This window comes from Pyrus communis, chromosome 5 (assembly GCF_963583255.1).
Source record: "Pyrus communis chromosome 5, drPyrComm1.1, whole genome shotgun sequence".
Taxonomy (NCBI): Eukaryota; Viridiplantae; Streptophyta; class Magnoliopsida; order Rosales; family Rosaceae; genus Pyrus; species Pyrus communis.
Window position 1 is genome coordinate 27677353 of NC_084807.1, and position 13433 is coordinate 27690785.

The 13433-nt window shown below is 38.0% G+C and overlaps 4 protein-coding genes across 4 annotated transcripts; 3 read left to right on the forward strand and 1 right to left on the reverse strand.

The window, feature by feature from the left end:
• Positions 1-310: 310 nt before the first annotated feature.
• Positions 311-1096, forward strand: LOC137734539 (uncharacterized). Its single transcript, XM_068473783.1, has one exon. It carries the CDS (start codon positions 311-313, stop codon positions 1094-1096), a length of 786 nt encoding a protein of 261 aa, XP_068329884.1.
• An 800-nt stretch (positions 1097-1896) lies between these two features.
• Positions 1897-6859, reverse strand: LOC137735099 (SKP1-like protein 21). The gene is made up of 10 exons (XM_068474476.1): positions 6677-6859; positions 5417-5681; positions 4756-4977; positions 4336-4527; positions 4155-4265; positions 3878-3956; positions 3267-3364; positions 2952-3130; positions 2552-2685; positions 1897-2445 (listed from the first exon to the last, which is right to left on the reverse strand). Exons 2-10 carry the CDS (start codon positions 5450-5452, stop codon positions 2429-2431), a joined length of 1068 nt encoding a protein of 355 aa, XP_068330577.1. The 5' UTR covers positions 5453-5681; positions 6677-6859; the 3' UTR covers positions 1897-2428.
• Positions 6860-7751: 892 nt separating this feature from the next.
• On the forward strand, positions 7752-9197 carry LOC137733535 (short-chain dehydrogenase TIC 32, chloroplastic-like). The gene is made up of 2 exons (XM_068472680.1): positions 7752-8045; positions 8170-9197. The coding sequence occupies exons 1-2, from the start codon at positions 7928-7930 to the stop codon at positions 8403-8405; spliced, it is 354 nt and encodes a 117-aa protein (XP_068328781.1). The 5' UTR covers positions 7752-7927; the 3' UTR covers positions 8406-9197.
• A 1134-nt stretch (positions 9198-10331) lies between these two features.
• LOC137733534 (short-chain dehydrogenase TIC 32, chloroplastic-like) lies at positions 10332-12721 on the forward strand. The gene is made up of 8 exons (XM_068472679.1): positions 10332-10528; positions 10653-10884; positions 10974-11050; positions 11378-11531; positions 11679-11757; positions 11903-11987; positions 12197-12243; positions 12378-12721. Exons 1-8 carry the CDS (start codon positions 10423-10425, stop codon positions 12534-12536), a joined length of 939 nt encoding a protein of 312 aa, XP_068328780.1. The 5' UTR covers positions 10332-10422; the 3' UTR covers positions 12537-12721.
• Positions 12722-13433: the final 712 nt, after the last annotated feature.

Genomic DNA, 13433 nt, shown 5'->3' on the forward strand with positions numbered 1-13433 from the left:
ACAACACTCTCCAATAAAAGTGTAGACTAAGCTTAAGAACAGCAAAAGCCACTTTGACTTGGACAAAAGTATTTAAGAAAAAATGATGTCCACTCCCTCTCCTCTCAGCAAAACCAGCTTCCTGAAACCCCTATTACACTGCCACCTGTCCACCCTCCTCACCTTATGCTTTACCCTAACGTTTCCTTCTCCCCAGCTCTTCCTCTTAATTCTCTCTCTAACCTTCTTTCGCTCTCTCACAATTTTCTCTCTCTTCAACTCTTCTTTCTCTGCAAGAAACCCTAACACTAAACAACAAGAACACAAAAATATGTCAGGTGGAGTTGGTCCAACCTGCAGTGACATTAGTCTCCCCAAAGAACAAGAACATGAATTCAAGGAACACAACGACCAAACCTCCTCAAAACTCACCTCCCACCAGACGTTCCCATCTTTACACTCCGGCGCCACCGCCTCTCCGCTCAAAGCCGGTGGCGGTACGTTCTCCTTCCGGCAACTCAACGCCCTCGCCGTCGTCGTCGTCTTCTCCGCCAGCGGCATGGTAAGTCCCCAAGACTTTGCCTTCGTTGTCTTCTCCATGATCTACATGAACTTCATCTCCAAAGTTGCTTTCCCCGCCCTCAGTTCCTCTAAAGACCCCACAGTTTTCAACCCAAAAAACAAAATCCTCCGCCTCTACGTCCTAACGGGCGCCATCATCGGCCTTCTGCTCCCCATTGCCTACATTTTTGAGGGCATTTTCGAAGGCGATAAAGAAGGCATCAGCGCCGCTTCCCCGCACGTTTTTCTCCTCGCAAGTCAGGTGTTCATGGAAGGAATGGCTTTCGCCGACCGGTTCTCGACGCCCATACGTGTTTTCGTGCCGGTTTTCTACAATTCCAGGAGGATATTCACCATTGTGGAGTGGCTGAAGAGTGAGTTTTCCAAAGAATACGAGGAGTATGGTGGATCTGCAAGAAGATTGTACGTTGGGAGAGGACTTGCTATTGCAAACATGGGGTTTTGGTGCTTCAATTTATTTGGGTTCTTGTTGCCTATCTATCTTCCTAGGGCTTTCAAGAAGTATTACTCTGCCCATAAACTGAAAGACTATTGATCTTTAATGCACTAATTTCTTTTTCTTTTTTTTACCTTTTCGTTTATTAATGTCAAAGAAAAATAAATGAATAAAAGATCTTCATAGAATGTGAAATTTGATTAGAACAATGTAAAATATATGAATACTACTTGTGAATGACATGAAATTGGAAAAGGCATTGGTGACGTGTAATGTTCATTTCTTTTGTCATTAAAGGAGAAAAACTTGCATACACTTACTTCAAGGGTCTCATATATATGAGATTACAAGTGAGAAACTAATTTCATGAAGTAATTTCGTTAAACAGGTGCATGAAAGTTTTTTCCTATCATCGAATCCGCTCTGTGGAACCCAAGATTAAATATGGCCTTCCAACATATTCAAATTCTTGGAAAAGGCATTGGTGATGAGTAAATGTTCATTTCTACCATAAAGGAGAAAAACTTACATGTACCTATTTCAAAGGTTTCACATTCTTGAGCTTACATGTTCGAAACTGATTTCATGAAGCGATTTTCGGATGCATGAAAGTTTTTCTCTGTCATTGAATCTGCCCCGTGGAACCTAATGTTAAATATGGCCTTCCAACATATTCAAATTCTTGAAAAAGGCATCGGTGATGAGTAAATGTTCATTTCTACCATAAAGCAGAAAAACTTACATGTACCTATTTCAAAGGTTTCACATTCTTGAGCTTACATGTTCGAAACTGATTTCATGAAGCGATTTTCGGATGCATAAAAGTTTTTCTCTGTCATTGAATCTGCCCTGTGGAACCTAATGTTAAACATGGCCTTCCAACATATTCAAAACGACCATATTGTACAAAGCTTTTTAAATAACCTTTATTTTTCATTTCGATTTCATTACATCAACTGAAAGCGCTTACAACTTCTTGCAAGACTCTGTAAAAGCCAAATGGGGCCTATATATGAAACGAAGAAGAAAAGGTACATCTGTAAAATTCGGCATCGTTTCAAGAAAGTACAGGAGGCGGCCGCCATCAATGGCGGCTCAAGGAAAAAAACTGAGCAAAGTATGCGCCTCATAAACAACCACAAAAGAGAACATAAGCTCAAGGCAATGAGGAAAACTATGCTCCCAATTGTGGGATCTTCCTCTTCTTTTTTTCTGACATCTATTCATTTCCTTTCTTCGCCATAGAAGATGCCCACAGAACGAAAATTGCGTTTGGTGATGGAAAAAACAAACAAATGTACTCACATGCCATCAACACCAAAAACACTGCTCTCTTCTAAGCTTCTGCAGCAGCAAACCTCATCGGTAGCATCTATTCCAATCACTCAAGCTGCTGCACATTCGGATTAAATAGTGCTCTCTCGTAGATCATTATCTCCTGTCCAAACCTGCAAATCACCCGGTAACTCTCAGTCTAACCAAATCTTCACTCAATCTAGTCGCACACTCACTCACTCAATCACTCTCAATATCAGAGGATGTATTGGGACATACTTTTATATCTACGTGCAGAGCCATTGCCGTTTATATCTATTGGTGCAAGTTTCCTCTCTTGGCCCAACGATAAAATTTCCTGCATCCTTTCTGGCCAATCTGAATTTAATCTTCGTGCAAAATCCTCCACTTCCCTACATAAAGCATAAACATAAAGGAATGTAAGAAACAAACAGTCTTGCAATAATCATAAAATATCTGTAGAATTGGTACAACCATGGAAGGGGACATTTAACAGGGGCAAAGAAAATTTTCCGTGTACGTTGAGACAAGGGTCAGCATAATTCATATAAACAGTTAAATATTAGTGGTGGTGATCATTCTAATACGATTGAATAATATACTTTATAAAAACAGAAGTTTGATTCATCATCACAAACTAACTGGACATTGTTGTTACCTATCAAGTTCTTCCTTCATGGCAGGATCTAAATCGTCATCCAAATCACCATCATCAAGGTCAAGCTTTGATGAAAAGGTAACAGATGTAGAATCTTGCAACTTTGAAGAACTGGGAGACGGAGACTCAACGTTGATAGTGTCACCATCTTGGGAAGCAGAAGAAAGCGCATCCAAGTCCTAGAAATGTAGACAATGACAAAGAGAAATCACAAACAAGTTTTGACACATGCAGGAAAATTCACAAGCATACTATATACACACACGCTTAAGTGCCGATAGGTGGCTGTCTTGAGCGAGAGAAAGAAGTACCAACCTTGTTATGTCCATTTACATTGGTTGAAGAATCTTTTGGATGATCTTTTCTTCTTCGATTTTTCTTTTTATTCTTATTGGTCTTAACCCCCTTTGTTTCTGCAGAGTGTATCAGATTATGGTAGGCTTTGAGAGTAGATAACGAAAAACTAGATGGGTCTATCAAATACAACTTTCATATGACAAGCGATGGTACAGTAAAGAGAAAAAAAAACTTGAATGCTTAATTAAGTACCATGATATGTGTGAATCTACTGACTGAATGACCTATCAAAAAGTATGTAAACCCCAAAAAATATTGTGCTCCTTGTCCATGGAGGTAAGATAGGGATGCCAATAACCTTCAACAGAGTGGTCCTTTGCACCCGAAAAAAAAAGTTTTGAATAGATAAATCACCATTTCCCAGGCGGATACGGAGAATTCTAGCCTTGAAGCAAACTCACTTTACTCCCAAGAACACAGGAAAATTTATCTACTATGAATTTGAGAGCCAAACATACTACAACTTCAAACAGCGAAAAAGTTGCAAAAAAGTCAATAAATAAATCAAATCAATGTGTAAGAAAAAAGGCAGAAAACCTGAATGAAGAGAGATAATTTCTGGATCATACCTCTGTTTCCACCATTTATAAATGTCAAAAGATCATCAACTGAACGCTCATCGACATGCTCTTCCTCAGCCTCAACACTCTGAAACAAAACAATAAACTTTCTATTAATGCGATCATGTATGCACAGGTCTTAATGCTTCAAGCTTCCAACTACATAATTACATTTGTTTGTACTTTGCACAACTCAGATAATAAACATTGTGAAATATAAAATTACCACAGATATCGCATTTAACATATGGTAAAGGCTTCAAACTCTTCAAGTAAAAGTAAGCACCTTCAGTTTCTCTCTTTCTTTTAATTCTTTCCTCTTTCTAGCATATAACCGGTTAAGGAGCCGGATACGCGGATCATCAGTTACGTTCCTCAGAGGTTCCAACTTCTCCTCCTGGATCGAACCATATATACATGAAAAACATGGATGGAAGGTAAAAAACAAACTTTTGATAGTAACAAACCTCTGTGAGGTCATCCGGTAAATGAAATGTCTCGCGTATCTCCTCGGGTGTTTTTCCTTCAATAATTCGAGCAAGTGCTCGGCTGGTAAGATCAACCAAAGGCTTCAACTGGAGGCTGTCAGCAGCAGACGTCAACTCACATAACTTTTTTGTATCCATTCGAATAAATTTCTCATCAAAAGTTTTGCGCTCCTACACATGATAACAATACTATCAAACATATAAATTACTTCTGACTTCACCATGTACAGGATGATGATGGATAAAAAACTTCAAAACCACCCTTTTTTGCCCACATAAAGGGTAGCAGTATTTTCTCCAAGTTTTCTACATAAGATTTTCACCGTTGATTGTTAATTGGAAAATAATATCCTGTAAGAACAAAAAAGAAACTACGCATGTTAGAATCATATGTCAGACCTTATTAGAGCGACCGGGTACTTGATGAAACCGACAGTAGTCGAGTATTAAGCCCAATATGGCAGGATTAACTCGTTGAGGAAGTGATATAGCATAGTTTTTGGAAGATCCCATTCCTGTTTGCAATATTTCTCGGCAAATCATGGGACAAAACATGGCAACCTCTTCTTCTACTTGTTGGATTGAGCCATCAGCAGTTTGAAGCCAGATGTAAGATTTCATCTAATTGCACAAAACATAAGGAAAATCAGGAGGGAGTCAAACGAGAAACACAACTAATACTCCTATATACAACTAATACACCTATATCTCAGCTTGAACTACCACATATGCAACCCACAGAACCAATAACCCCAGGTGTAACAGTCCTAGCCACTATCTTCTATTTAATTTCTACACTGCTTATTCCGACCACTATGCACCAGCCCTTGTTACCAAAGAAATTACAACTCTCCATTTACATTCCACCAAGAGTTCGTCTAGAAACAAACTAATTCTTTTACTATACCTATTCATTTCCCATCATACTCAAGTGACAAAGGACCCTTAAAGATACATATGCTGCTGAAATCATAAAATGTGAAAACAAATGGAATGAAACTAAATAATCTAACTTGCCTAAATTACCATTTGTAATTCATCAGACAATGAAGTAGCATACCTCAGGTTTGACTACCGCCATGACACCTTCTGACATTTGACAGTGACACGCAACTAACTTTCAGAAGAGGTGAACCAAAAACCACCTTTCACCTCCACTTCCAAACAGAGTTACAGGGAAAATGGAACCTTTTCCTTATTCAAAAGCTTGACTTGATTAACTAAGTACAAAATAGTTATCAGTGCTTCCCAAAATGATACAATCTTGAATCCCAACAAAATTTGCGTTAGCATTCTTATCCGGAGAGCTTTCTCAAATATATTTCCTGTATTCAAAGTAAAACACAATAAGATTTGGGGAACAAACGAGATGATAACCTCAAATTCCAAGAAGAGCGTTATCAGTAACTTCAATATTTTAACTTAACTATAAAAGTTTACAGTGGTAAATGTAATTTGTAACAAGAAAAGGGGGAAGTATAAATGGGGGGGACTTCACTGGAGTTTCTCAATATCTAGGTGTGCATAAATGGGAAAGAAAGAAGAGAAATATTACAATACATGAGCAATATTGATGAGCACATAAATGGGAAAGAAAAAATAAGTTTCACACTAGCAGCACAAAGCTCAATACTCAATACCAGACGAAAATATTACAGATTGAATGTTAAATACAATACAAAATAGCATTTAATATTCATAAACCAACATTCAGAACTCAATGTAGTACTCGGTCTGCCAAAAGAAGTAAAGGGGCAGAATGCGGAAAGGAGACAACTTGGAAGCCAATCTATTGAGTTCTTCAATCTCCACGACCCAATAAGAAACAAGGTCGAACAGAGAGAGTGTAATGCAACCAATTGGTTGAGCAATTCAGCAAAAAAAAAGAATACCTTTATAAACAGTTGGGTTAGCTGAACCCAATAAGAAGTGATACAACAAACCATGTCAAATGGTTGCCAGGAAGCCGAAAATCCGAATTCCAGGACACATACAAAGGACAATTCAGATTACAAACCATGCCAAATGGTTTTCAGAATCCAACCCAGTTTCCATTTCCCACCAAGGAAAAATCTTCAACTTCCATTGTTGATGATTCCACCTCACAACTAACAAAATCCTTATCAACAGTAGTATTTCTATATAAATTAAATTTAGGGTTTATTTATCTAAAAAAAAAAAAAAATCAAAAGCAACCCCATCAAAAAACAGTCAATCGATTAAATAATTCTGAATTGGGAAAAATACAATTAGCCAAAGTTGCATGCATAAATCAATAGCATATGAAAATTTTCAATTGGAGAAAGAGCGGTGAGCATACCTCAAATACGAGCTGAAATGCATGGAAAATTTGGGAGGGAAATTTGGAGAGGTGGGAAAATTGGGGGTGGGAAAACTGGGGAGGGAGCTAGGGTTTCTGAAAGGCAAGGCTTTCTATCTCCGTTCTGTTCTCTCTGTGTTTTCCTTTTCCTCCTGTGTCATTTCTCTTCCAGCTATCACGATTTGGAGTCTGTGTGCGGTTGTTTCCGGCACGTGACTCTGTCGAAGAAGGAGGCGCCCTCGCACGTGCTGATAGTTAGGGTTTCGGACTTTTGGATTGTAGGAGGGATCGGCCCGGCGTTTGGGCGGGTCGGGTTGTGAGATGCCCAGTATCACGTGGGTTGGTTGAGGGTTTGGTAAAATAGGCCACCCCCAGAGTGATTTTTATCCTCATTTGTTTTATTTTCATGGACTCTTCACATTTGTCATATATTTTAAAGAAAATGAGTTTTAACGATAAGGATAAAATAAAGGATAAAATGAATTGTACCATGATTGACTTTTTAGTATAAAAATGTGACTTTTCGTTAAAGTGAACAATACCAGGAGTTTTTTCATTAAAATTCCCTATATTTTATGCATGGCACTGATTTTAGGTCGGATCGGATCGGAAACAAGCATTTCAATTTCAACTTAAAAGCTTTCAAAATCAAATTATAGTTCTAATTTATAAAAAAATTCAGAATCAAAATTTTCTCATAATTTTCGAAACATAATTCGAATCTCCTATATTTTTGTAGGAAATAATCAAATTTTTATATATCCACCATTCAATTATTGAATTATTTTTCTAAATTTTTGCAATATTATGATTATATGTACTCTTTGCTTTTAATATATAATAGTACAATTAAAACACATAATATGAAATAAAGAATTCCAACATACTAAAAATATTACAATACCAAACAATTTCAACAAGCCATGCCAATAACTGGAAACAGTGTACAATACGATAGAGTTTGCTCAAAAAATTTAAATCCAAATTAGAAGATAAACCCAAATAAGTAAAATCGTGAACAACAAATTAGTGAATAAAATGATGATAGTTATGATAATTAAATTGACATTTCCAAACTTTGTGTCAAAAAATTAGACACGAAAGACAAAATGGGCTAAAGAGGCTCTACCGCGGCACCCACCACCAAGGCAAGGAAAAAAACACTTCACCAAAACTGTCACTACAAACCACACTTAACCACACTTCAAGACTTTCTCATCTCTTTGCGTGCAGAGGGGGAGAGAGAGAGAGATGAAGAAGACGATGTGGTTCTTCAGAAGAAAAGGGCCACCTGGGTTCTCATCATCTTCCACAGCGGAGAAAGTTACTGAACGGATTGATGCCACTGGTCTCACCGCCATTGTTACACGTGAGGGAACTTCCATTTGCTTCTTCTTTCTTTAAGTTTGATATGCAGATGGTATACTTTCTTCAACTATTATTCCATGTTCTTATGGGAAAATTTTCTTTGGTTTTGCATATTGATGTTGCAGGAGCATCTAGTGGTATTGGCACCGAAACTGCACGCGTTCTTGCACTGCGTGGCGCCCATGTGGTTATGGCAGTGAGGAACATGGCCGCCGGTAAAGATGCAAGAGAACAAATAGTGAAGGCAATCCCCAGTGCCAAAGTTGATGCCATGGAATTGGATCTGAGTTCGTTATCATCTGTTAGGAAATTCGCATCGGATTTCAATTCCGCCGGTCTTCCTCTTAACATTTTAATGTAAGAAATGGAGAGATAATCCACCTCAGGTAATAATAGCTTGTCCTTTCATAAGTAACAATGCAGGAGTTATGGGAACCCCCTTCATGCTTTCGAAGGACAAGATCGAACTTCAGTTCACCACAAACCACGTAGGTATGTCGCATTTGTTACTCTGTAAAACTGACAGTTTAAAGTACAAACAACAACAACCAACAAATAGGGTCGGCTGTATGAATCTTAGAACGTTATTGACAGTTTAAGAAGTATTGTTGGTTAAGCTGTTCTAATTGACTGAATGTTTCTTCTAGTTTAGTCTGTAGCCAATCTAGTTTTAGACCTTTTATCTCTCGGCGTCGGAGCATATGCATCAATAAGAAGTGATATAACAAACCATGTCAAATGGTTGCCAAGAAACTGAAAATCCGAATTCCGGGACACATACAAACGACAATTCAGATTATAAACCATGCCAAATGGTTTTCAGAATCCAACCCAGTTTCCATTTCCCACCAAGGAAGAACCTTCAACTTCCATTGTTGATGATTCCACCTCACAACCAACAAAATCCTTATCAGCAGTGGTATTTCTATATAAATTAAATTTAGGGTTTATTTATAAGGAAATAAAAAATAAAAAAACAATCCCATCAAAGAAACGTCAATCGATTAAACAGTCCTGAATTGGGAAAAATACAATTCGCCACAGTTGCATGCATAAATCAATACCATATGAAAAATTGTCAATTGGAGAACGAGCGGTGAGCGTACCTCAAACACGAGCTGAAATGCATGGAAAATTGGGATAGGTGGGAAATTTGGGGGTTGGAAAACTGGGTAGGGAGCTAGGGTTTCTATCTCTGTTCTGTTCTTTCTGTATCACTTCTCTTCTTCCAGCCATCACGATTTGGTGTCTGTGTGCGGTTGTTTCCGGCACGTGACTCTATCGAAGAAGGAGGCGCCCTCGCACGTGCTGGTAGTTAGGATTTCGGACCTTTCGGACTTGGATGGAGGAGGTGATCGGCCCGGTTAGCGTTTGGGCGGGTCGGGTAGTGACCTGCCCAGTATCACGTGGGTTGGGTGAGGTTTCGGTAAAACAGGCCACGCCCACGGTGATTTTTCTCCTCGTTCGTTTTATTTTCGTGGATTCTCCACTTTTGTCATATATTTCATGCATGGCACTGATTTTAGGTGGGATCAGATCGGAAACAAGAATTCCAATTTTAATTTAAAAATTTTCGAAATCAAATTATAGTTCTAATTCGAAAATCGGAATTTATCAAAAATTTCGAAATCGATTTTACCTCATAATTCGGATCTCTTATATTTTGGCATGACTTTGGAATTTTTCAAACTTTTATATATCCACTATTCAATTATTTTTTTTTCCAAATTTTTGTGATATTTGCATGCCATCACAGGTGTGTAAGACGTAAAATCATATTAGACAAGATAAAATAGTACGTATGATAATATGTACTCTTCTTTTTTTAATATATAATAGGATGATTAAAACACATAATATGATACGGTCTAGTGATATTCCTCTTCACTAGTAAATGAGAGGTCTTAGATTCGATTCTCATCAAATGCGAATTTGAACCACATTATTACTAGCCCATTGTGAGATTAAACTCACTTCTCCCTTTAGTGTAGATAATATCAATTATTAAAATAAAAAAAAAATAAAAATACATAATATGAAATAAAGAATTCCAACCAACTGAAAATGATACGATACCAAACAATTTCAACAAGCTATGCCCACAACTAGAAACAGTGTACACGATGGTGGAGTTTGCTCCAAAAAAATCAAATCCAAATTACAAGACAAACCCAGATAAGTCAAATCGTGAACAAGAAGTTAGTGAATAAGATGATGATTATTGTGCTAATTAAATTGACCTTTCCAAATTTGTGGCCAAAAATTAGACACGAAAGAGAAAAGAAAAGAACACTTCAAGTAACCGTCACTATAAATTACACTTCGAGTCTTCGAGACTCTCGCATCTCTTTGCGTGCAGAGGGAGTGAGTAGAAGAAGATGTGGTGCTTCAGAAGAAAGGGGCCATCTGGGTTCTCATCATCTTCCACAGCAGAAGAAGTTACTGAAGGGATTGATGCCACTGGTCTCACCGCCATTGTTACAGGTGAGGGAACTTCCATTTGCTGCTTCTTTCTTTAAGTTTGATATGAAGATGGTATACTTTCTTCAACTATTGTTCCTTGTTCTTATGGGAACATGCTCTTTGGTTCTGCATATTGATGTTGCAGGGGCATCTAGTGGTATTGGCACCGAAACTGCACGCGTTCTTGCACTGCGTGGCTCCCATGTGGTTATGGCAGTGAGGAACATGGCTGCCGGTAAAGATGCAAGAGAACAAATAGTGAAGGCAATTCCCAGTGCCAAAGTTGATGCCATGGAATTGGATTTGAGTTCGTTATCATCCGTAAGGAAATTCGCCTCGGATTTCAATTCCTCTGGTCTTCCTCTTAACATCCTAATGTAAGTAATGGACAGAAATGCTTCAAGTTCTTGAATAGGCTTAGTTCATAAAATCCACCTCCGGTAATAATAGCTTGTCTTTTCATAAGTAACAATGCAGGAGTGGGAACCCCTTTCACGCTTTCTAAAGACAAGATCGAACTTCAGTTCGCGACAAACCACGTAGGTATGTTGCATTTGTTACTCCGTAAAACTGAAAGTTTAAAGTACAAACAACAGCAAAACCAACTACAACAACTAATCATTTTTCACTTAGTGGTGTCGGCATTATGAATCCTAGAACGCCAGTGACATTTTACAAAAGTATTGTTGGTTAAGATGTCCTAATCGACTGAATGTTACTTCCAGTTTAACTGTAGCCAATCTAGTTTTAGACATTCTTTTAACAGTCGGTGTCGGAGCATATGCATCGATAAACTCAGCCAACCGTTCATAATTCTTTGATTCGGAGGGGTTGATTTGTATCTTTTTGGTTATGTTCCTGATTCTGCAGGTCATTTTCTTTTGACAAATCTTTTGTTGGATACTATGAAGAAAACAGCACGCAAAAGCGGCAAAGAAGGGAGAATCGTAAATGTGTCCTCAGAAGGTCACCGCTACCCGTATCCTGAAGGAATTCGTTTTGATAAAATTAACGACCAAAAAGGGTAACATTGAGATGATTCTTAGTTATTAGTTACGTGTTACCGCAACAGTCATGCATAAAATTTTGATTAAATACGGATGGAGCTTATGCAACAAGTAAGTTTGGATTTGGATTTTGATGCCATATCAGTACTTCTGCCTATCTGCAGGTACAGTAACTTTCGTGCATATTGCCAATCGAAGCTTGCTAACATTTTGCACGCTAATGAGCTTGCAAGACGCTTAAAGGTAATCAGCAACGTTAAACCAGCAGAATCGTGATTCTGAAAATACCCGCTTGCATACATCGGTCCACTACTTCTGTACTTTTATGTGTAGAGATAAACACACATTGTGTGTTGATTGAACTCCGTTATTTGTGATTGTTCAACAGGAAGAAGGAGCAGATATAACTGCAAACTCACTTCACCCTGGTACAATTGTTACCAATCTGTTTCGTTATAACAGCGCTGTTAACGGTAAATCACTTATGGGAGTCTTATTTAAATGTAGAATTCCGATATAAACTGCATACTATCACTTGTCGAGGAGGCTTTGTGTTCAGTGTATGTTTGAAGTTTAAACCGAACCAAAATTGACGTCTATCTACAAATCTCAAATTTACACATTCATTATCTACGTGCTTAGTTTCGGATAATCAGACGTTTGGTTTTCTGGTTTGATGCAGGGCTTGTTAAAGTGCTTGGTAGAGCTGTGCTTAAAAATGTTAAGCAGGTAAGTTACATCTGCTTGAACCTCTAGAGCAAACAACATACCAAGCGAGTTTGAGTAATTCGAATTATGATGAACTTTCAAATAGTCGTTCAAACGTAGAATGTCGTGTTGTTTATTAACTTTGTCGATTACAGGGAGCTGCAACGACGTGCTATGTGGCACTGCATCCACAAGTCGAGGGGATGACGGGCGAATATTTTCGGGACAGTAACCTATCCAAGCCAAGTCGACAAGGTCAAGACGCGGAGATGGCAAAGAAACTATGGGATTTCAGCATGGATTTGACTAAATGATCTTCTCAAAACTTAAACTCTATGTAAATACTTAAGGGAGTGCTCTTTGTGCTATGTCGTTTTTAGGGTCAACATGTTCTAAGATTCATACATCGGACTCTCCTTACTAGTATAATGCTCAGCGGTGGTTGTTTGTTGTTTGAATAATAGACTTGAAGAATGCTGTTACTTATAAATCAAAAGTTGAACAATATCCTTTCAAAGTGAATAAACTCCTTTTTTCTGCTCGTAACCTTGTCGTTTTGATTCAAGATTGCTTTTCATTTGATATCTTGTATCAAGTTTAGGAATTTCATCTTCGAACAAAATTCCGTTGTTAAACATAGATGTCCAACCTATTGAAAATATCACAAGGCCAAACAATCTTAGCAAGTTATGTCAATAACTAGCAACAGTGTACAAGACAGTGGAGTTTGTTCCAAAAGATTTAAATCCAAATTACAAGATAAACGAAAATAAGCCAAATTGTGAACAACAAAAATGCGGGAGTTATGGGAACCCCCTTCATGCTTTCAAGGACAAGATCGAACTTCAGTTCGCCACAAACCACGTAGGTATGTAGCATTTGTTACTCTGTAAAACTGACAGTTTAAAGTACAAACAACAACAACCACAACAGCCAACCATTATCGTACTAAATAGGGTCGGCTGTATGAATCCTAGAACGCTATTAACAGTTTAAAAAGTATTGTTGGTTAAGCTGTTGTAATTGACTGAATGTTTCTTCTAGTTTTGTCTGTAGCCAATCTAGTTTTAGACCTTTTAACTCTCGGCGTTGGAGCATATGCATCAACAAACTCAGCTAACCTTTCATACTTCTTTGATTCGGGAAGGATTGATTGTATCTATTTGGTTAATATTCTGATTTTGCAGGTCATTTTCTGTTGACAAATCTTT

What these genes read in the sequence shown, in the direction of transcription:
- LOC137734539 (XM_068473783.1), top strand. Translation starts at nt 311, where the DNA reads ATGTCAGGTGGAGTTGGTCCAACCTGCAGTGACATTAGTCTCCCCAAA.
- LOC137735099 (XM_068474476.1), bottom strand. Translation starts at nt 5,452, where the DNA reads ATGTCAGAAGGTGTCATGGCGGTAGTCAAACCTGAG. An exon ending in TACCGGATGACCTCACAGAG is followed by an intron (nt 4,266 to 4,335) that starts GTTTGTTACTAT and finishes GGTTCGATCCAG; the next exon opens with GAGGAGAAGTTGGAACCTCT. An exon ending in TATAAATGGTGGAAACAGAG is followed by an intron (nt 3,365 to 3,877) that starts GTATGATCCAGA and finishes TACACTCTGCAG; the next exon opens with AAACAAAGGGGGTTAAGACC.
- LOC137733535 (XM_068472680.1), top strand. Translation starts at nt 7,928, where the DNA reads ATGAAGAAGACGATGTGGTTCTTCAGAAGAAAAGGGCCACCTGGGTTC. An exon ending in TCTCACCGCCATTGTTACAC is followed by an intron (nt 8,046 to 8,169) that starts GTGAGGGAACTT and finishes TTGATGTTGCAG; the next exon opens with GAGCATCTAGTGGTATTGGC.
- LOC137733534 (XM_068472679.1), top strand. Translation starts at nt 10,423, where the DNA reads ATGTGGTGCTTCAGAAGAAAGGGGCCATCTGGGTTCTCATCATCTTCC. An exon ending in TCTCACCGCCATTGTTACAG is followed by an intron (nt 10,529 to 10,652) that starts GTGAGGGAACTT and finishes TTGATGTTGCAG; the next exon opens with GGGCATCTAGTGGTATTGGC. An exon ending in CTTCCTCTTAACATCCTAAT is followed by an intron (nt 10,885 to 10,973) that starts GTAAGTAATGGA and finishes TCTTTTCATAAG; the next exon opens with TAACAATGCAGGAGTGGGAA.